The 24,000-nt window shown below is 47.5% G+C and overlaps 1 protein-coding gene across 3 annotated transcripts in view; it reads left to right on the forward strand.

The window, feature by feature from the left end:
- Nucleotides 1–24,000, forward strand: part of unc79 (unc-79 homolog, NALCN channel complex subunit) — a 139,285-nt gene that overhangs the window by 50,644 nt on the left and 64,641 nt on the right. For all 3 annotated transcript variants that reach the window (XM_079633157.1, XM_079633158.1, XM_079633159.1), the window contains 8 exons: nt 816–1,045; nt 1,292–1,463; nt 4,687–4,917; nt 5,013–5,203; nt 12,155–12,278; nt 12,394–12,525; nt 12,893–13,108; nt 20,872–21,099. In XM_079633157.1, coding sequence (XP_079489283.1) covers nt 816–1,045; nt 1,292–1,463; nt 4,687–4,917; nt 5,013–5,203; nt 12,155–12,278; nt 12,394–12,525; nt 12,893–13,108; nt 20,872–21,099 — 1,524 coding nt within the window. The remainder of the gene's footprint in view (nt 1–815; nt 1,046–1,291; nt 1,464–4,686; nt 4,918–5,012; nt 5,204–12,154; nt 12,279–12,393; nt 12,526–12,892; nt 13,109–20,871; nt 21,100–24,000) is intronic.

Here is a 24,000-nt window from a genome sequence, read left to right on the forward strand (position 1 = left end):
AGTGATCAACAACCACGTGTCATCAATGCTGTGGCACCGATTATCATGTGTAGACCCTCATTCATCTCGCCAGTAGGGGCGCCGCTTTCCGACAGTTTATCCGGAGGCTCCTTGGTGGGCCCGCAGACCTTGTCTGGAGACCCGTAGCCAGAACCATAGTGATCCGAGGCGGGAATCTGGGTCTGAGATGGATGTTCCATAAAGAGAGAGAGGCAAGCTGTGAGTCCCTGTCATGGCTGTTGAAAGAGCCAGTGGTGAATGGCACTCGCTTCAACACAGAACACTGAACTGGACCCTTCGTGATGCAGTCGTTCTGTGCGGCTGGAACTGTCACACTGAGACGTGTGGTGGATCTGTGTGGACTTAATCTGATCGACACTGCAGGTCTAGCCTCTCATGTGGGAGTTAGATCGATCAGGATCATAAATCAAATGGTCAGCAAGTGGAGAGTGCCTTTTCAATTGTTTAACTTTGTATTTGGTCAAGGAAAAATGGCTATCTACATCAGCAGAAGGAATAAGATCGACGAGTCTTTAGATTGCGATATAAACACTGTGTTTGTTAGAATGGTGAAAGCTGGATTGAAAGTTGATTTCTACAGTACCACAAATAATGTAGAGGAGTTCATAAACATTTGGTGTTTTAAAAATCATGCTCATTTATTTATTTATTTTCCTTTGGTTTGTAAATAGAGTTTTTTGTGTTGTAGAAAACTGTTTTGAAAATATAAAGAAGTATTGAAATCTCAATTGAAATCTCAACAAAAATCTCTCTCTCTCTCTCTCTCTCTCTCTCTCTCTCTCTCTCTCTCTCAGAACTGCAGCTCTCACGTTCGGCGGGCTGTCGTCACATGCTTCTCGGCAGGCTGCTGCGGTCGCCATGGCAACCGGCCGGTGCGCTACTGCAAGCGTTGCCATGTGAACCACCACAGCAGTGAGGTGGGGGCGTCGGCGGAGACTCACCTGTACCAGACGTCACCTCCGCCCATCAACACGCGCGAGTGCGGCGCCGAGGAGCTGGTGTGCACCGTGGAGGCCGTCATCAGGTCATCACTCACTCCTGTCACTGACCGCACTTTCACTCAGGCCCTCTTTATTTCATACAACTACAGAGCTGTTAGGAAACTATCACCAGGTCTAAAGCTGCAGTAATAATACTCTCGATTAATACAATTCAGTTTGCTTGATTGTGAATAAGACACATAATGTTAAGACACATTTCCACTGCATGTCTGAAATACTTTTTGATATAAATCAAGCATAAATGAGAGAGATTTGATGAATGTTGGCAGTCTGCTGAAAGAGGCTGAGATCCACGCGGAGCTGCGCGAGTTTGAGCTGAACCGCCGGCGTCAGATGGGTCTGTCTTCTTCCCATCATTCCCTGGACAACCTGGAGTTTGACAACAAAGAGGACGACCAGCATGACCAGAGACTGCTCAGTCAGTTCGGCATCTGGTTCCTGGTGTGTGACACGTTACATACATGTGCTTCTGCACACACTCGCTTCACAACACCCTCTCTGCGCTCTCATCACAGCTAATAACACAACCATATACATCATGATTAGTACTCTACTCATTTTCTATTAGAAAACTAATAGTCTTTATACTCATTTCCAAAGTATCAGTAGATAAGCAGTTCCAAAAGCACACTTGGATTTTCATTCAGTCCAACAGTTATAAGAACAATTACAATTATATTATAAGAACAATTATATTTAACATAATTTATCATCCCTTTCTTACAAGTGTGTTAACATTAGATATTAGTGTAGTTCTATTCTAATTTCAGAATTTTCAGAAATGATTTCAACTGCTGATTCCAGAATTTAAGACCTGATTTAATAGAATATAAGGACGCACTCTTGCACTATCTGCTGAAGACACCTTTATTCACGCCTGAAAGGCCAATGACGCAATGACAACGTGGGCGAGACCAGCCGGGTTAAACTCAAGGGACCAGCACCGCCATATACACCGCTATCTTTCAAGGGAGCGACAGCCCCGGGTTAAAGAACTCCTGTGCCGAGCATGAACTCAGCTACCATCGCTGCATCTAGCTGGTAAACCGGACAAACGTGTAAAGTGACACTCAAAGAGCATCAGCACGGAAATCTTAAACCATTCCCATGATGTTTCCATGCCCTTCGTAGAGTTGCACACACACCCTTCCAGACAGAACCTCATTATCTGCTATAGAAATAGCTTTCTACAATCCAATGCAAAAGACGATGCTTAGATAGCGGCTTCCCACTGGCCGAGTTACAAAACATATAAAAAAGCTGATCAGACGAGCACATAGCCTGCATCTGCTCAATGTACCTGTGTATAACTCGCACAGAGTCTCCTGTCTTCCTCTGAGTCAGAGATTTCACAGGTCAGCTCGAGAGAGAGAGTGAACCCCAGACACACTCCCAACACACTCCCGACACACTCCAGACACACTCCCGACACACTCCAGACACACTCCAGATACACTCCAGACACACTCCAGACACTCTCCCGACACACTCCCAACACACTCCAGACACACTCCCAACACACTCCCGACACACTCCAGACACACTCCAGACACACTCCAGACACACTCCAGACACACTCCCGACACACTCCCGACACACTCCCGACACACTCCAGACACTCTCCCGACACACTCCAGACACACTCCAGACACACTCCAGACACACTCCAGACACACTCCCGACACACTCCCGACACACTCCCGACACACTCCCAACACACTTCCGACACACTCCAGACACACTCCCGACACACTCCAGACACACTCCCAGCACACTCCCAGCACACTCCCAGCACACTCCCAACACACTCCAGACACACTCCAGACACACTCCCGACACACTCCAGACACACTCCAGACACACTCCAGACACACTCCCGACACACTCCCAGCACACTCCCAACACACTCCAGACACACTCCAGACACACTCCAGTCACACTCCAGATACACTCCAGATACACTCCCAACACACTCCAGATACACTCCCGACACACTCCAGATACACTCCCGACACACTCCAGACACACTCCCAACACACTCCCAGCACACTCCCGACACACTCCCAACACACTCCAGATACACTCCCAACACACTCCCAGCACACTCCCGACACACTCCCAACACACTCCCGACACACTCCCAACACACTCCCAACACACTCCCAACTCACTCCCAGCACACTCCCGACACACTCCAGACACACTCCCAACACACTCCCAGCACACTCCAGACACACTCCCAGCACACTCCCAACACACTCCCGACACACTCCCAACACACTCCCAACACACTCCAGACACACTCCAGATACACTCCAGATACACTCCCAACACACTCCCAACACACTCCCAACACACTCCCAGCACACTCCCGACACACTCCCAACACACTCCCGACACACTCCCAACACACTCCCAGCACACTCCCGACACACTCCCAACACACTCCCAACACACTCCCAACTCACTCCCAGCACACTCCCGACACACTCCAGACACACTCCCAGCACACTCCAGACACACTCCAGACACAGGGACCGAGAACTTGTTGGCAGTCCCCTGAATGGAGACCACCGGAATTTCCTGTGCCCGGAGAGGATTGTGGCAAATTGCAATATGCATTGGGCAAATCCACTGATGTAAAAAATCCTGAGGATGAAGAGGGCATAACAGGTGCAAGCATTTAGAACTTGTAACACCTTAAAGTGTTTGTTCAACATAATCCTCTTCCTCCACCTTTCCTTGTTGGCACCACCTGAATTGCTCAGATTTCCTGAGAAACCTTCTCAGACACAGAAGTTGCAATTAATCCACCGAAACGGGGGCAAAAGAAACCTCAGTGCTCTGCCCTGCTTCAGAGCAGAGCATTCTCAGGCTACAGATACACAGTTACGTCAGAGCATTCCTCACCCGCATCCAGCGAGACAGGATCATCCCCCCCAAACAGTCTAAGTCCCGCTCAGACTCAGGGCAGCCAGAGGAGCCTTGTCGTGAACACAACACTGACACTCTTTACCCTGTACACGATTGTCCCAACTCTTCATAGCCTCCAGAAACGGCGATCGGCGCATCTGTATTAGCACCCGAAGACAGGAGCGGACCGTGTTTGGCCACTGCCCCGCCAAGCACATGCCCCACGCTGCTCAAGTACTGAACGATAGAGCTGCCGGCAGTGCACACATGCATCTGGGTTGGAGAGATCCAGCCTAGTGCGGACAATTCCAAACACACTGGACAGTGTTGTATACTATAAACATCCACATGCTGGCCGGAGCCCCGCCCATGTCGTCATGTGTCATTGGCCTTCATGCGTGAGGTTTCTTCAGCAAATATCCCATAGTCATGTGCTGTACCAAGTGAACTGACTCTATGGGAATTTTAATTTCAGGTAATTCTGTGGAAGATTCAAGCCAGTAACTCCTGAATTCAGGTGTCTTGTTGAGCGATTCAGCTCGAGTCATTCAAAGCTTCGACTCATTAGAGTGATTTGTTCACGTGTCTGTGTTCACTGCTCATGCTGAATGTTTGTTTTGTTATGCTGTTATTTGTATCTCATCACATTCTGTTCAGACTGCAAACTCACATTCACACCTCAGATAAAGATAAAAACAGAACAAATATGATTTAAATGTGATAGTTGATAAACGTATATCTGCTGGCACAGGTGAGTCTGTGCACGCCCAGCGAGAACACGCCCACCGAGAGCCTGGCGCGGCTGGTCAGCATGGTCTTCCAGTGGTTCCACTCCACCGCCTACATGATGGACGATGAGGTGGGGAGCCTGGTGGAGAAACTCAAGCCTCAGTTTGTCACCAAGTGGCTGAAGACGGTGTGCGACGTGCGCTTTGACGTCATGGTCATGTGCCTTCTGCCCAAACCGGTGGAGTTTGCTAGGGTGTGTGAACTGAGCGCCGGTGTTACTAACATACTGCTATGATTGATGCGCTCTGTGGTTTCAGCGTGTGTGTGTGTGTGTGTGTGTGTGAGCAGGTGGGAGGATACTGGGATAAGTCGTGCAGCACGGTGACGCAGCTGAAGGAAGGACTGAATCGTATCCTGTGTCTGATTCCCTATAACGTGATCAGTCAGCCGCTGTGGGAGTGTTTCATGCCTGAGTGGTTGGAGGCCATTCGCACTGAAGTTCCTGACCAGCAGCTCAAAGAGTTCCGTGAGGTCCTCAGGTACACACGCACATGTTACTGTTCCACGCACACACACTAGTGACACCTGTCTGTCTCCATAATCTCCATCTGAGTGTCACAGGGTGTTTTGGTTTTTGGTTCATGTTTTCTGTCTTGTCATGTGATTCCCTTGCCCTCATGTGATCCTGCCATGTGCTTCTCTAGTCTCTTGTCTCATGTTGTCATTGGTTAATATTCTATCATGTTCACAGGTCTGTCTTGTTTAGTCATTAGTCCTAGTGTCACAGCTCGTTCCTGACCCTAACAAAAAATAGAATAGGTTTATGTCAAGGACTTTGTGAACTCTGTCACCAGGTACATTTCAATGACGTTGCCCTCAAGGGCATTTCGGAGCTTCTGAAGCCTGAGTCAGCTCCGGATGATGCAGCACTGATCATCATGACCACACCTATTTTGTGTGTGTGGGCAGCACACACATCGGCTCCAACCCGTGAGTCAGCCGAGCCAAAGGCCCCAGCTATGATCCCAAGATGGCCACCGTTCCAGAGTCTCATCCCAAGATGTCCGCCACTCCAGAGTCTCGTCCCAAGATGGCCTCCGTTCCAGAGTCTCATCCCAAGATGGCCTCCGTTCCAGAGTCTCGTCCCAAGATTGTCTCCGTTCCAGAGTCTCGGCCCAAGATGACTTCCGTTCCAGAGTCTCGTCCCAAGATGTCCGCCACTCCAGAGTCTCGTACCAAGATCGGCTAAGATGGCCTCCGTTCCAGAGTCTCGTCCCAAGATTGTCTCCGTTCCAGAGTCTCGTCCCAAGATGACCTCCGTTCCAGAGTCTCGTCCCAAGATTGTCTCCGTTCCAGAGTCTCGTCCCAAGATCGTCTCTGTTCCAGAGTCTCGTACCAAGATCGGCTAAGATGGCCTCCGTTCCAGAGTCTCGTCCCAAGATTCAAGATTCGTCGCTGGCGTGTTTGTCGCCGCTTCTCATCTCCGAACTAACCGACGTTTCTGTGGATTTCATGTTTCATGTTCTTACCAGCCTAAACACTTTGGTTGGACAACGCTGGACATCAGTGTCGGGATTATAATTGCTGTTTTGCTCGGTTCTGCTGCGTTCCCCACGGCTGTCTAACGCTGCTTACTGCTGCAAACTTTTCTACGCCACAAACCCATCAGACGACACCCTTTACTGAAGTAATGTTACAGTGACCTACCGTGGATTTCCCAACAAGTACATCTCTGCTGGTTCCTGAAACTGCGTGCTATTCAAAAAGCGATTTTCTTCCGCTGTGTTGTGGTTTTCCTGGTCTCCTATCACCGTTATGGAATTAGCAAACAGAGCTAGGATGCTAGCAACTGCTTGTTGCCCCTCGGCTACGACTCTCATCAAATATACCGCAGTGGAACTTATGAGCCTTGGCTCTAAAACATCTCCGAGCTGCCTTGAGGTGATAAAATCTCTCCATCTTCTGCGTCGTTCCCCCTATATTCATAGGGCTGCCCGTCATAAGTTTGTTTACTATCACAAAACTTTGTCTGTTCCCGGTGTGTGGTGCGCTGCCTCACGGTGGCGACGTCATCGATGCAAACCACGCCCATCACATGCAAATCTGCGATCCTTGGTTTGTGTGGACAACATTGTCACCCCTGACAATGCACTAACAATGGGATCATTCATGCTGCTTAACATTCGTTCATTAAATAACAAAGCCCCCCTTATCCATGACTTAATTCTGGAAAAATCACTGGATTTTGTATGTCTTACTGAGACATGGCAGAACCAGCAAGAGTTCATAACCCTCAACCATGCCACTCCCTCAGGCTATGGCTATATTCAGAAGCCCCGCACCCATGGCCGTGGTGGCGGACTTGCTGTTATCCATCGTGCTGACATCCTGGTGAAAGAGATCGCAGTGAATACTACATCCTTTGAGTGTGTTCACTTCATGTTGACTGGGTCCATGCAGCTACAGGTTGTCCTAATCTACCGCCCCCCCAATGCTTCTGCCTGCTTCCTATCAGAGCTCACTGAACTGCTTGCCAATGTTTGCCCGAAATCCCCATCCACTATCCTGCTGGGTGATTTTAACATTCATGTGGATTCCAGTACCTGCTCTCTTGCTACTGACTTTTTATTACTGCTGGACTGTTTCAATTTTACACAACACGTACATGGCCCCACACATGACAAAGGGCATACCCTGGACCTGGTGTGCTGTGCTGCCATTACTCCCTCCCACCTGCAGTGCACTGATTTGGCTGTCTCTTTCCACTATGCCATCCTATTCTTGGTCCCTGTGCCCCTCCCAAAGCAGTGCACCAAACGGCCCATCACGTTCAGGAACATTAAACAGATATGTACTTCCACGCTTTCTGACTCCCTAGCGACTCACTTCGCCACTTACCACCCCTACCAAATAGTCGATGGCATGGTGGAACACTACAACCATGCCCTCTCTCTCAGCCTGGACTTTGTAGCTCCTCTTACCACGCGTTACGTGTCTTTCACTCGTCCTGCCCCCTGGTTCACCCCTCAGCTCCGAAGGTTGAAGACCATAGGACGTAGGCTCGAGAGACGATACAGAAGATCCAGCCTCACTGTCCATCATGAAGCATTTAAAGAACACGTCATGAACTACAAAGAAGCCCTTTCACAGGCAAAAACAAGGTATTATTCCACACTGATCAGTAACCAACAAAAACACCCCAAACAGCTCTTCTCCACGATAAACCGTCTTCTTCAACCTCCTGATGTTGCTGGACCCTCAGATGCATCTGACCTCTGCTCCAGGTTTTTGGATTTTTTCCAGCAGAAAGTTGACACCATCCACCAGCAGCTCCAGTCTCCTGGGGTCTCTCACCACCCTACACCACCCCAACAGGATTCCCACTACTTAGCTGCTCACTCACCTCAGTACTGCCTATCTGCCTTCTCGCCACTGGACGCCGACCAAGTAACAAAAATGGTCACCTCTGCCAAGACTTCTACCAGCAGTCTTGACCCAATGCCCACCACCCTGGTCAAGGCCTGTCTGCCCATCCTCTGCCTGCCTATGGCAAACATCATAAATGCATCTCTTGCCTCTGGTGTGGTACCATCCAGCTTTAAAATGGCGGCAGTCATCCCCACTCTCAAAAAGCCTGGCTTAGACCCAGACGACCTCAACAACTATCGTCCAATTTCCAACCTCCCTTTCCTCAGTAAAATCCTGGAAAGAGCAGTGGCAGCCCAGCTCCAACATCACATGTCCCACCATGAGCTTTTCGAACCTCTCCAATCTGGTTTCAGAACCCACCATAGTACTGAGACCGCCCTCATCAAAATCACTAATGACCTCCTGCTTGCTGCAGACAATGGCCTTATCACTATCCTCATCCTCCTTGACCTCTCCGCAGCTTTTGATACAGTTTCCCACTCCATCCTTCTTCACCGTCTCTCTGAGCACATCAGCCTCAGTGGCACAGCACTGTCCTGGTTCCAGTCCTACCTCACAGACCGGAAACAATTCATCACCCTAAATGGTTCCAACTCGGATCCAGCACCCGCCAACCATGGCGTGCCACAGGGCTCTGTGCTTGGTCCTCTGCTTTTCACCATTTACATAATACCCATAGGTCATATTATTCGTAAACATGGTCTTAATTTCCACTGCTATGCCGATGACACTCAACTTTACATCAGCACAAACCCCTCCACACAGCTCCCACCCTCACAACTTGTCAACTGCTTGGAGGATCTCAAATCATGGATGACCACAAACCTACTCAAACTCAACAGCAACAAGACAGAACTCATGGTGGTGGCCCCTGCACCACTACTTAGGAAAGTTGGAGAACTGGCCCTGGTTGTGGATGGCTGCTCCATTTCTCCATCTCCTGAGGTGCGCAACCTGGGCGTCATCCTGGACTCCACTCTCTCCTTCCGGTCCCACATCAACAACATCACTAAGTCTGCCTTTTACCACCTCAGAAACATCTCACGACTCTGGCCTTCACTCACACATTCAGTAACTGAGACACTCATCCATGCCTTCATCACTTCCCGTCTGGATTACTGCAATGGTGTCCTGTCTGGACTGCCCACTAAGGTTCTTAGCAGACTCCAGTATGTCCAGAACTCAGCTGCCAGGGTTCTAACCCACACAAAGCCTTGGCAGCATATCACTCCCATTCTTCAACAGCTCCACTGGTTGCCAATTAAGTCACGCATCACCTACAAGATCCTTCTGCTCACCTACAAATCTCTCCATGGACTCTCACCACAATATATGACAGATCTCCTCCACCCCTACACTCAGTCACGTTCCCTGCGATCCTCTGACAAGGACCTGCTGGACACACCCCGCACCAGGTTACGGACTTTTGGGGACAGGGCTTTCTCTGCCAATGCTCCCAGACTCTGGAACAGCCTACCCCTCCATGTCCGCTCTGCCCCATCCCTGCTCATGTTCAAAATGCACCTCAAAACATTTCTTTTCTCTAAGTCCTTTGATTCCTAAACCCCTACCCTTCCCCTTTTTTTGTTAAGCGACCTTGGGTACTATGAAAGGCGCTATATAAGTCGAAGTTATTATTATTATTATTAAGATTGTCTCCATTCCAGAGTCTCGTCCCAAGATGACCTCCGTTCCAGAGTCTCGTCCCAAGATGGCCTCCGTTCCAGAGTCTCGTCTCAAGATTGTCTCTGTTCCAGAGTCTCGTCCCAAGATTGTCTCCGTTCCAGAGTCTCGTCCCAAGATTGTCTCCGTTCCAGAGTCTCGTCCCAAGATTGTCTCCGTTCCAGAGTCTCGTCCCAAGATGGCTGCCATTCCAGAGTCTCATCCCAAGATGGCCTCCGTTCCAGAGTCTCGTCCCAAGATCGGCTAAGATGGCCTCCGTTCCAGAGTCTCGTCCCAAGATCGGCTAAGATGTCCGCCACTCCAGAGTCTCGTCCCAAGATTGGCTAAGATGTCCGCCACTCCAGAGTCTCGTCCGAAGATCGGCTAAGATGGCCTCCGTTCCAGAGTCTCGTCCCAAGATGACCTCCGTTCCAGAGTCTCGTCCCAAGATGGCTGCCATTCCAGAGTCTCGTCCCAAGATCGGCTAAGATGGCCTCCGTTCCAGAGTCTTGTCCCAAGATTGTCTCCGTTCCAGAGTCTCGTCCCAAGATGGCCTCCGTTCCAGAGTCTCGTCCCAAGATCGGCTAAGATGGCTTCCGTTTCAGAGTCTCGTCCCAAGATCGGCTAAGATGGCCTCCGTTCCAGAGTCTCGTCCCAAGATCGGCTAAGATGTCCGCCACTCCAGAGTCTCGTCCCAAGATCGGCTAAGATGTCCGCCACTCCAGAGTCTCGTCCCAAGATCGGCTAAGATGGCCTCCGTTCCAGAGTCTCGTCCCAAGATGGCCTCCGTTCCAGAGTCTCATCCCAAGATGGCTGCCACTCCAGAGTCTCGTCCCAAGATCGGCTAAGATGGCCTCCGTTCCAGAGTCTCGTCCCAAGATTGTCTCCGTTCCAGAGTCTCGTCCCAAGATGGCCTCCGTTCCAGAGTCTCGTCCCAAGATCGGCTAAGATGGCCTCCGTTCCAGAGTCTTGTCCCAAGATTGTCTCCGTTCCAGAGTCTCGTCCCAAGATGACTTCCGTTCCAGAGTCTCATCCCAAGATGTCCGCCACTCCAGAGTCTCGTCCCAAGATCGGCTAAGATGGCCTCCGTTCCAGAGTCTCGTCCCAAGATTGTCTCTGTTCCAGAGTCTCGTCCCAAGATGACTTCCGTTCCAGAGTCTCATCCCAAGATGTCCGCCACTCCAGAATCTCGTCCCAAGATCGGCTAAGATGGCCTCCGTTCCAGAGTCTCGTCCCAAGATTGTCTCCGTTCCCGAGTCTCGTCCCAAGATGGCCTCCGTTCCAGAGTCTCGTCCCAAGATGGCTGCCATTCCAGAGTCTCGTCCCAAGATGGCCTCCGTTCCAGAGTCTCGACCCAAAAGGGCCCCCATTCCAGAGTCTCGTCCCAAGATGGCCTCCGTTCCAGAGTCTCGTCCCTAGATGGCTGCCATTCCAGAGTCTCGTCCTAAGATGGCCTCCGTTCCAGAGTCTCGTCCCAAGATGGCTGCCATTCCAGAGTCTCGTCCCAAGATGGCTGCCATTCCAGAGTCTCGACCCAAGAGGGCCCCCATTCCAGAGTCTCATCCCAAGATGGCCGCCACTCCAGAGTCTCGTTCCAAGATGGCCACCACTCCAGAGTCTCGTCCCAAGATGGCCTCCTTTCCAGAGTCTCGTCCCAAGATGGCCTCCGTTCCAGAGTCTCGTCCCAAGATGGCCGCCACTCCAGAGTCTCGTCCCAAGATGACCTCCGTTCCAGAGTCTCGTCCCAAGATGGCCGCCACTCCAGAGTCTCGTCCCAAGATGGCCACCACTCCAGAGTCTCATCCCAAGATGGCCGCCACTCCAGAGTCTCGTCCCAAGATGACCTCCGTTCCAGAGTCTCGTCCCAAGATGGCCGCCACTCCAGAGTCTCGTCCCAAGATGGCCATCACTCCAGAGTCTCGTCCCAAGATGGCCACCACTCCAGTCTTTGTGGCCAAGTCAAGCTCCTTGGCCCAGGTCCAGGTCTAATTCCCTTGCCCTCATGTGATCCTGCCATGTGCTTTCCTAGTCTCCTGTCTCATGTTGTGTGTATTTAAGCCCTCATGTTTGCCATGTGTCTTGGGTTGGGTAAGATCATGTTTATGTTTAAGTCCATGTTTTTCAAGCCATGAAAAAGCCAAGTCAAGTCTTTGTTTTATGTTTGATCATGTTTGAGTATAATTAAACTGCACTAGGGCACACTTGCCTCCAGTGGACGTTGATTACACTGAGCTTCATATCACTGTGTTTGATCACAATTGTTTCTGTTAATTTTATGTCCTGCTGTGTTTCTCACAGTCAAACCGGTTTCACTGATATTTTCTGAGAGAAGAGGCTTGTGAGTATTTGAGGATGGACAGCTTTATCATCTGATCTCGTGGTTTTGTTTCTCTTTGCAGTAAGATGTTTGATATTGAGTTGTGTCCACTGCCCTTTTCCATGGAGGAGATGTTTGGATTTATCAGCTGTAGATTCACTGGATATCCAGCATCAGTGCAAGAGCAAGCGCTGCTGTGGCTTCATGTGAGCACACACACACACACACACACACACACACACACACACACACACACACACACACACGTCTGTGTTGGTCTGTATGTGGAGTGTGAGCCGGTGCTGTATCCGTGTTCTGCAGGTTCTGTCGGAGCTGGATATCGTGGTTCCTCTGCAGCTGCTCATCAGCATGTTCTCTGACGGTGTGAACTCACTGAAGGAACTGGCCAATCAGAGAAGAGCTCGTGCTGCAGACCTGTCAGGACCCCGCAGGGTGAGAGACGCCTCTCCTTAAAGGGACAGTTCAGACAAACATTCAGTTCTGGCATCAGTTACACACGCTCAGGTTTGGGTGAACAGACTTTTAAGGGACTGGAATCTCTGATTTTATAAAAAATATCTTAATTTGTGTTCTGACGTGGGCATAGGTAACTGATGACAGACTTTACATGTGAACTATATTTGGAGAAATTCACCACCAAGTAAAGACGGTTGTTACGGCAGAAAGCTGAAAGCTACATGAAGCAGTACATGTGGCCTAATGAATAGAAAGGCAGCCGTTTCCTCAGATGTGTGTTGTATTGGTGTGTGTGATATTTCTTCTCAAGAACGCACCTGTTCAGCTGACTGTTTCCCCGCAGGTCAGTGTGGTGTCAGACCCCGGCAGACGAGGGCAGCACAATAACCTGAGCCCGTTCCCCAGCCCGTTCCGGAGCCCGTTCCGGAGCCCTCTGCGCTGCAGCCCCTTCAGGAACCTGGGCCACGCCGCCGGGAACTGTGCCCTGGACCTGGACTGTGATGACGACGACATGAACCTGGGCTGCTTCATCCTCATGTTTGACCTGGTGCTCAAACAGGTGACGGCACTCACTCGTGCTCAGGCAGATCTCTGACGTGTGTGTGTGTGTGTGTGTGTGTGTGACACTGAGACAGACGGAGATCTCTGACGTGTGTGTGTGTGTGTGTGTGTGACACTGAGACAGACGGAGATCTCTGACGTGTGTGTGTGTGTGTGTGTGTGTGTGTGACACTGAGACAGACGGAGATCTCTGACGGGTGTGTGTGTGTGTGTGTGTGAGACACTGAGACAGACGGAGATCTCTGACGTGTGTGTGTGTGTGTGTGTGACACTGAGACAGACGGAGATCTCTGACGTGTGTGTGTGTGTGTGTGTGTGTGTGTGTGACACTGAGACAGACGGAGATCTCTGACGTGTGTGTGTGTGTGTGTGTGTGACACTGAGACAGACGGAGATCTCTGACGTGTGTGTGTGTGTGTGTGTGTGTGTGTGACACTGAGACAGACGGAGATCTCTGACGGGTGTGTGTGTGTGTGTGTGTGAGACACTGAGACAGACGGAGATCTCTGACGTGTGTGTGTGTGTGTGTGTGACACTGAGACAGACGGAGATCTCTGACGTGTGTGTGTGTGTGTGACACTGAGACAGACGGAGATCTCTGACGTGTGTGTGTGTGTGTGTGTGTGTGACACTGAGACAGACGGAGATCTCTGACGTGTGTGTGTGTGTGTGTGACACTGAGACAGACGGAGATCTCTGACGTGTGTGTGTGTGTGTGTGTGTGACACTGAGACAGACGGAGATCTCTGACGTGTGTGTGTGTGTGTGTGTCTGTGTGTGTGTGTGTGTGACACTGAGACAGACGGAGATCTCTGACGGGTGTGTGTGTGTGTGTGTGTGTGACACTGAGACAGAAGGAGATCTCTGACGGGTGTGTGTGTGTGTGTGTGTGTGACACTGAGACAGACGGAGATCTCTGACGTGTGTGTGTGTGTGTGTGTGTGTGACACTGAGACAGACGGAGATCTCTGACGTGTGTGTGTGTGTGTGTGTGTGACACTGAGACAGACGGAGATCTCTGACGTGTGTGTGTGTGTGTGTGTGTGTGTGTGTGTGACACTGAGACAGACGGAGATCTCTGACGTGTGTGTGTGTGTGTGTGTGTGTGACACTGAGACAGACGGAGATCTCTGACGTGTGTGTGTGTGTGTGTGTGACACTGAGACAGACGGAGATCGCTGACGTGTGTGTGTGTGTGTGTGACACTGAGACAGACGGAGATCTCTGACGTGTGTGTGTGTGTGTGTGTGTGTGTGTGTGACACTGAGACAGACGGAGATCTCTGACGTGTGTGTGTGTGTGTGTGTGACACTGAGACAGACGGAGATCTCTGACGTGTGTGTGTGTGTGTGTGTGTGTGTGTGTGTGTGTGTGTGTGTGTGACACTGAGACAGACGGAGATCTCTGACGTGTGTGTGTGTGTGTGTGTGTGTGTGACACTGAGACAGACGGAGATCTCTGACGTGTGTGTGTGTGACACTGAGACAGACGGAGATCTCTGACGTGTGTGTGTGTGTGTGTGTGTGTGTGTGTGACACTGAGACAGACGGAGATCTCTGACGTGTGTGTGTGTGTGTGTGACACTGAGACAGACGGAGATCTCTGACGTGTGTGTGTGTGTGTGTGTGTGTGTGTGACACTGAGACAGACGGAGATCTCTGACGTGTGTGTGTGTGTGTGTGTGTGACACTGAGACAGACGGAGATCTCTGACGTGTGTGTGTGTGTGTGTGTGACACTGAGACAGACGGAGATCTCTGACGTGTGTGTGTGTGTGTGTGTGTGACACTGAGACAGACGGAGATCTCTGACGTGTGTGTGTGTGTGTGTGTGTGTGTGGGTGACACTGAGACAGACGGAGATCTCTGACGTGTGTGTGTGTCTGTGTGTGACACTGAGACAGACGGAGATCTCTGACGTGTGTGTGTGTGTGTGTGTGAGACACTGAGACAGACGGAGATCTCTGACGTGTGTGTGTGTGTGTGTGACACTGAGACAGACGGAGATCTCTGACGTGTGTGTGTGTGTGACACTGAGACAGACGGAGATCTCTGACGTGTGTGTGTGTGTGTCACTGAGACAGACGGAGATCTCTGACGTGTGTGTGTGTGTGACACTGAGACAGACAGAGATCTCTGACGTGTGTGTGTGTGTGTGTGTGTGACACTGAGACAGACGGAGATCTCTGACGTGTGTGTGTGTGTGTGTGTGTGTGACACTGAGACAGACGGAGATCTCTGACGTGTGTGTGTGTGTGTGTGTGTGACACTGAGACAGACGGAGATCTCTGACGTGTGTGTGTGTGTGTGTGTGTGACACTGAGACAGACGGAGATCTCTGACGTGTGTGTGTGTGTGTGACACTGAGACAGACGGAGATCTCTGACGTGTGTGTGTGTGTGTGTGTGTGTGTGTGTGACACTGAGACAGACGGAGATCTCTGACGTGTGTGTGTGTGTGTGTGTGTGTGACACTGAGACAGACGGAGATCTCTGACGTGTGTGTGTGTGTGTGTGTGTGACTGAGACAGACGGAGATCTCTGACGTGTGTGTGTGTGTGTGTGACACTGAGACAGACGGAGATCTCTGACGTGTGTGTGTGTGTGTGTGTGACACTGAGACAGACGGAGATCTCTGACGTGTGTGTGTGTGTGACACTGAGACAGACGGAGATCTCTGACGTGTGTGTGTGTGTGTGTGTGTGTGACACTGAGACAGACGGAGATCTCTGACGTGTGTGTGTGTGTGTGTGTGTGTGACACTGAGACAGACGGAGATCTCTGACGTGTTTGTGTGTGTGTGTGTGTGACACTGAGACAGACGGAGATCTCTGACGTGTGTGTGTGTGTGTGTGTGTGTGTGTGTGACACTGAGACAGACGGAGATCTCTGACGTGTGTGTGTGTGTGTGTGTGTGTGACACTGAGACAGACGGAGATCTCTGACGTGTGTGTGTGTGTGTGTGTGTGTGTGTGTGTGTGACACTGAGACAGACGGAGATCTCTGACGTGTGTGTGTGTGTGTGTGACACTGAGACAGACGGAGATCTCTGACGTGTGTGTGTGTGTGTGTGTGTGTGTGTGTGTGTGGCCGGGGCCACCCCTGAAAGCTCATTGGCCACCCCAGATCTGATAGGTAGTTGCATATTCGTCAACACAAGAAACAAGAGATTCTGTCAATGATGACAGTTGATCAAATGATTTTAACTGATTAAAAATAAATAAAACTCGCGTGCAAATTAATGAATGTAATGCTGCGGAACTACGGCTAGATACGCGGGTTATTTGTGGACACCTAATCTGTAGCCCCGCCTTAAGCTAGGTTTGTTTATACTTTCGCCTCCGCAGCGCGAGCCTCCGATGACTGCGCGCGCGCCTCCCCAAATGGACGAGGCATTGACTTCGCGCTCGCCGGTGTACTAGGCTATTCTTTGAAACGACAGGATGCGACTCGGTGTAATTGTCCTCTAAACCATCAGGAATCGGCGGCGAGAAGTAGTAAGGTACATTCGTGAATGTTTATTTAAGTACAACACTTTAGTACACCAAAACCACACTACAAAAGAGTCGTGTAAAGCAGGAAACCAGATTATTCCGTGACATTAGAGAGAAAACATGGATATGAGAACGTAACCTACAACTAAATTGACGTTACATATATTTTTTAAACATTTTTATTTAGTTTTGTGAACCTTTTTATAAAACATGGCCATTTATTTTGATTTAAAGGGCTTGTGTCTGCTATTGTAGGCTCATTTTGTTAATGTAAGCAACTAATTTAGACGCAAGGTTAGGATTAGGCAATCAGCACATAAATAAGAGATGCTGTATTTTCAGTTTTATGGATTGTCTTATTTTGTTTACAAGTTACAGATGGAGTCTGGAGATAATGTGGGGTACTTATTGTTTACTGTTCACATATGACTTTACACACTTCAGGCTGTTGCAGCTGCTCATGGGACTGTATGACACTAGGTGTACAGACTGAGACATGCACAATAAAATAAAAATGCCTTCTGCATTTTTGCTTTGCTTTTCCCTCCACCGAATTCGTACCGAACCGTGATGTCTGAACCGAACCGTGACTTCTGTGTACCATTCCACCAGTTGGCATCATTGGACTTTAAGTCTTGTCTTGTGGTCTTATGGCCTATGTGAAAGCATTTTGTAGCAGGAGAATGAGCAAAAGCAAGAACTAGCTTCCTCTATTGCACTTTGTTACTATTATTAGAATCCTCTATTGTTCATGCGAGTTTGAAGGTTTACATAACATTACTTTATAGCAGATATGGCCACCCCACACTAGCTTTGTGTCCCATCTTGGCCACCCCAGTAAAAATGTCCTGGATACGCCACTGGTGTGTGTGTCACCTTAATTTATACCGTGCTTTTAATAATATAGATTGTTCCACAGCAGCTTTACAGTGATAATAGGAGATTACAGTAACAGTGTTCAGGCTTTACAGCAGCTCTAGAATAAAGTTATTGTTCAGCTAAAGTTAGTTTTGATTGATTCACTTCCGTTGCAAAGATCATTAGTTATTAACTTATGCCGAGTTCACACTGCACGATTTTCAAAGTAGTCGGGTCACTGTTCTTTACACACTGCGCGACTATCTGGGCTAGCATTCAGTTGCTGGTGTGTTCACACTGCAGGATGGATCGTCGACAGGTTTCACACTGCATGACTTAACAAAACAAAGAATCACAGACAACTGGTCCGCAAACTACGTTTCACAACCAAACACATGCGAGAAGTGATAAGGAAATAACGCAAGATCACGCATGCGTGAGACTGAAATTATTATTTAATATGATAGCCTGCTAGAAGATTGCGATTCAATGGTCTGTGCGCTGATAATGCAGGAGGAAAGGGGAGACGCGGGGAGCACGGACTGTGTGTTCTGCAGAGAGAGTTGGGGGGAAATAAATAATTTTGCAATGTGCTGCTGGTCAAGCAAATTTTTGTGCTTTGTTTCTGTTTGATATAATTGTGAATTTTGCGAAGCACTGCTACTTGGGCGCAGAGAAATCACGCAACACCTGAAATCCCTCAACTTCCGTCAACACACCGGCGTGAATAGTAGCTGGATATCTACAGTAGACAGTGAATGGCGATGAACACGGCTGATTGTGTGAGAGACGAAGAGGGTGACTTCTCAGACGGTCGAGATCCAGAACCATACCTCTCTATGAGCCAGAGTTTCCAGAAGAGGAGCGCGTGCAGGAATAGAACGACAGGAGGTTGCCTGTGCTGTGGCGAGTGGGACAAGTTACTGCCATCGATGATATAATATAGTCTTAAGTCAATATCTGCCTAGGAAATCTCCTAGTCATGATCTGCATCGCTACTTGTACTCGTTGTGAATACGCAGGCCACAAGAAGTAATTGGGTGTTTTTTTTAATCACTTTTACTCAGGACATGCTAGCTGGCAACAAAGGATTCCATTTATTATGCTAAGCTAAGCTAGCGGCGACCCTGCCAAACTAAAACAATGCATCCACTGAGACAAAAATGCATTTCCCACCTATCTAAATGTAGGAAAGACGGTGAATAAGCCCTATTTCAAACAACAGTGGAGTGTTTAAGCGCAGCGGAGCAACTGTGTCTAAAGTGCTGGAAAAGAGAGTTAAAAGTTTCTGTTGCAATATCGAGTTCTTCTAAGCTATCCGGGATGCTGAGATGATGAAACTGATTAGGAAGATTATTGATAAAGGAATCTTTAGTGGCAGAAGTGATCGGTCTAACATATTTATAACACGGAGTCGGCTGTGCAGCCTTGGCTAAATGTAATTTACACGAGACTAGATAGTGATCTGAGATGTCATCGCTCTGCTGCAATATTTCAACGGCATCAACATCTATTTTGCCGGGGGGGCGGGGGTGTTTAAAGGAGCCGGTCTATTGGCTGGCGCCTAGCCAATGAAATGGGTCTTTTATTGTACGTGATGATGTCACGAAACCCGCCTCCTCGTGGACTATCTGAAACGCTTAATGCACACGCAAGCTGATTTTCACAAGCAATTATTTTTGACTTGTTTGGCTTTTAAACATAACTTCTCTCCTCACTCGTTTTTTATTTGGAATAATAAATATATTACACACCAAAGAAAAGCTTTATTTTTTAAACATTGGTTTGAGTCTGATATAGCCTACTATTAGTTGGTCAGTTGTTGAATTCTGATGGTGAGTTTTGGGGTATTACTGTCATATTTCTGTTAAAGAATTATTATTGTAATCAATTCTATTTCTGCCAAAAATGTATCTCTATTCAGAAATCAGGGCTCTTGGTGTAATGCAGAAGGATGTAAAGTCTCCAAACATTTGTTTTTAGATAAACTTGATTTAATTAATGATTAATGCAGTAACCAATCGATTAGATCTCTTTTTGTTAATATTTATTCTCCTCCATCTAAATTTGTTTAGGTTATGTTTCCCTCATTTGAGTGGGAACAATATATGTTATCGATTTGTTTTTGTTATTATGAAAATTGTATATTCATCAAACTAAATGGAGTAACTCAAAACCCAATTTTGCTCATTTTTAAAGCATCCTTTAAAATGTAGTTTGAGTCTATAAAGTTTTTAAAAAATCAAAAAGCCCAGAGATCTGTATCTCTGCTAAATGAATTTAACAGCCTATGTTTGTGATGCCCTTTATTATTATTTTTTAAATGTTTGTTTGTTTCTTTTTATTTAAATTATTGTTGTGTTTCAAGTTATACAAAATGTGAAAATGTGTATAAAAAATGAAAAGAAATGTGACAAGAACTTGATATTGATTTCTGTAATTTTGAAAATTCAATAATATATATATATAAATAAAACATAAGGTGGATAGATATCCCCCATTTAGCAAAAAATAAATACAAATAAATAATGCCTTTAGACTGATATTAATATAAATAAATTATATTATCAAACTCAGTAAACACCATACTAATAATCAACGACACGCGTTTAATTGTACATTATTCATTTTCCTCCCAGAGAAAACCAAGAAAACGCTTAATGAGGCTTAATGGCTGTATAAAAGTGCTTTGTAAAAATAAAAAACACACAATTCGTTATTATTAATAAAACAGGCAGCAGGTTTATTTTCACTGAACACAAATTTGCTTTCTTATGTCATATTCTGGGCTCGTCTGCTTTATAGTAGGCTATGCTTAATTACTTTAGTGTTTACTGAGTTTAATAATATAATTTATTTATTTAAAATCAGTCTAATGCATTAAGCCATGTTAGCGTTTCAGATCGTCCACGAGGAGGCGGGTTTCGTGACATCATCACGTACAATAGAAGACCCATTTCATTGGCTAGGCGCCAGCCAATAGAACGGCTCCTTTAAACCCCCCCCCCTAGCAAAAGTCAAGGCGCGAAATTTGAACTTGTAGTGACAGATTTGAGGAGTTGCAAGTTCCTATTTGAGGTTGTACTGGGAATATGAATGGAAGAAGAAGTGCAAATATATATTACACGTTTGTGTCAGTCATTGTATTTTTGTGAATGGCATTTTACACATTTGTGACTACTTGTCTGCAGCTTCAAATTCAGAATACAGGTTTGTGACTATTCTCTGCGAGTACAAATTTCAACATTCAACTTCAGATTTTTATTTTACAGGTTTTCACATCAGAGCTGTGAGTTTAAATTTGAGCATTCAAGTACAAATATTTATTGTACAAGTTCTCAAATTCACATCTGCGTGCTCTCGAGTTTTGCTACTCATTTACCTTCATAATCCCAACGCATCTCGTGTGCAGATGGAGCTGCAGGAGGACGCGCTGACGCCGGGCCTGGAGAGCAGTCTGGGCCGGGACGTGGTGGGCATCATTAACAGTGTTCTCCAGGCCCCGTGGGGCGGCTCACACACCTGTCAGAAGGACGAGAAGGCTCTGGAGTGCAGCCTGTGCCAGTCCAGCATCCTCTGCTACCAGCTGGCCTGCGACCTTCTGCAGAGACTGACCCCGCACGAGGAGATCCGGCTGGTGGTGAGGCACACACACACACACACACACACACACACACACGCGCGCACACACACACACACACTCACTCACTCACTCTAGCTCGTCTTCTTATTGTGAAATAGGCGATCTGATCTTCTGATTCTCATGTGTGTGAGTGATTATATTCAGCCTCTTCTAACACTTCTGTAATGCTCATAATAGAGGATAACGGGAGATCTCTTCAGAGATGGTTGTCGGATTTAAAACACGCAAATTCCTCCACTTCTCCATGATATGACAGCGAGTGTCCGGAGAACTGGGAGAAGAATAAAAGCAACACAATTCTGACGTGCTTTAGTTCACACTGTAGAGTTATTCGAGAAACATCATGGGCCCTATCTTGCACCCAGCGCAATTGACTTTGAACACCGACGCATGTATCATTCCTATTCTTCCACTTGCGCTCGCGGGGGCGGTTCAGTGCAAAGAGGAGTGTGTTCCGGCGCAAAACTCCCCTGGTGCTATTTTCCAGTTTTAGAAAGCAATTGCGCCACTGACCAGGAAAAAACCGAGTCTAAAGACAGTGGAGCGTTGCGCGTTAGTGATATGGTATTTTAAGGGCGCGTGCTTGGCCATAATGTTAACGCGCATCCACTTTGATTCTCTAATATAAACAGACGCAGCAGTGGATTGCTATTATAACGGTGGATCGCTATTATAACGGCGGATCCGCCGTTATAATAGCAATCCGCCGTTATAATAGCGATCCGCCGTTATAATAGCAATCCGCCGTTATAATAGCAATCCGCCGTTATAATAGCGATCCGCCGTTATAATAGCAATCCGCCGTTATAATAGCGATCCGCCGTTATAATAGCAATCCGCCGTTATAATAGCAATCCGCCGTTATAATAGCAATCCGCCGTTATAATAGCGATCCGCCGTTATAATAGCAATCCGCCGTTATAATAGCAATCCGCCGTTATAATAGCGATCCGCCGTTATAATAGCAATCCGCCGTTATAATAGCAATCAGCCGTTATAATAGCAATCCGCCGTTATAATAGCGATCCGCCGTTATAATAGCAATCCGCCGTTATAATAGCGATCCGCCGTTATAATAGCAATCCGCCGTTATAATAGCAATCCGCCGTTATAATAGCGATCCGCCGTTATAATAGCAATCCGCCGTTATAATAGCAATCCTCCGTTATAATAGCAATCCGCCGTTATAATAGCAATCCACCGTTATAATAGCAATCCGCCGTTATAATAGCAATCCTCCGTTATAATAGCAATCCGCCGTTATAATAGCAATCCGCCGTTATAATAGCAATCCGCCGTTATAATAGCAATCCGCCGTTATAATAGCAATCCGCCGTTATAATAGCGATCCGCCGTTATAATAGCAATCCGCCGTTATAATAGCAATCCTCCGTTATAATAGCAATCCGCCGTTATAATAGCAATCCACCGTTATAATAGCAATCCACCGTTATAATAGCGATCCGCCGTTATAATAGCAATCCGCCGTTATAATAGCAATCCTCCGTTATAATAGCAATCCGCCGTTATAATAGCAATCCGCCGTTATAATAGCAATCCGCCGTTATAATAGCGATCCGCCGTTATAATAGCAATCCGCCGTTATAATAGCAATCCTCCGTTATAATAGCAATCCGCCGTTATAATAGCAATCCGCCGTTATAATAGCAATCCTCCGTTATAATAGCAATCCGCCGTTATAATAGCAATCCGCCGTTATAATAGCAATCCGCCGTTATAATAGCAATCCTCCGTTATAATAGCAATCCGCCGTTATAATAGCAATCCTCCGTTATAATAGCAATCCGCCGTTATAATAGCAATCCACCGTTATAATAGCAATCCGCCGTTATAATAGCAATCCGCCGTTATAATAGCGATCCGCCGTTATAATAGCAATCCGCCGTTATAATAGCAATCCGCCGTTATAATAGCAATCCTCCGTTATAATAGCAATCCGCCGTTATAATAGCAATCCTCCGTTATAATAGCAATCCTCCGTTATAATAGCGATCCGCCGTTATAATAGCAATCCGCCGTTATAATAGCAATCCACCGTTATAATAGCAATCCACCGTTATAATAGCGATCCGCCGTTATAATAGCAATCCACCGTTATAATAGCAATCCACCGTTATAATAGCGATCCGCCGTTATAATAGCGATCCGCCGTTATAATAGCGATCCGCCGTTATAATAGCAATCCGCCGTTATAATAGCAATCCGCCGTTATAATAGCGATCCGCCGTTATAATAGCGATCCACCGTTATAATAGCGATCCGCCGTTATAATAGCAATCCACCGTTATAATAGCGATCCGCCGTTATAATAGCAATCCGCCGTTATAATAGCAATCCGCCGTTATAATAGCAATCCGCCGTTATAATAGCAATCCTTCGTTATAATAGCAATCCGCCGTTATAATAGCAATCCGCCGTTATAATAGCAATCCTCCGTTATAATAGCAATCCTCCGTTATAATAGCGATCCGCCGTTATAATAGCGATCCGCCGTTATAATAGCAATCCACCGTTATAATAGCAATCCGCCGTTATAATAGCGATCCGCCGTTATAATAGCAATCCGCCGTTATAATAGCGATCCGCCGTTATAATAGCAATCCGCCGTTATAATAGCAATCCACCGTTATAATAGCAATCCGCCGTTATAATAGCGATCCGCCGTTATAATAGCGATCCGCCGTTATAATAGCGATCCGCCGTTATAATAGCAATCCACCGTTATAATAGCAATCCGCCGTTATAATAGCGATCCGCCGTTATAATAGCAATCCGCCGTTATAATAGCGATCCGCCGTTATAATAGCGATCCGCCGTTATAATAGCAATCCGCCGTTATAATAGCAATCCACCGTTATAATAGCAATCCACCGTTAT

The sequence above is a fragment of the Phoxinus phoxinus genome (genome assembly GCF_949152265.1).
Source record: "Phoxinus phoxinus genome assembly, chromosome: 13".
In the NCBI taxonomy this organism is placed as follows: Eukaryota; Metazoa; Chordata; class Actinopteri; order Cypriniformes; family Leuciscidae; genus Phoxinus; species Phoxinus phoxinus.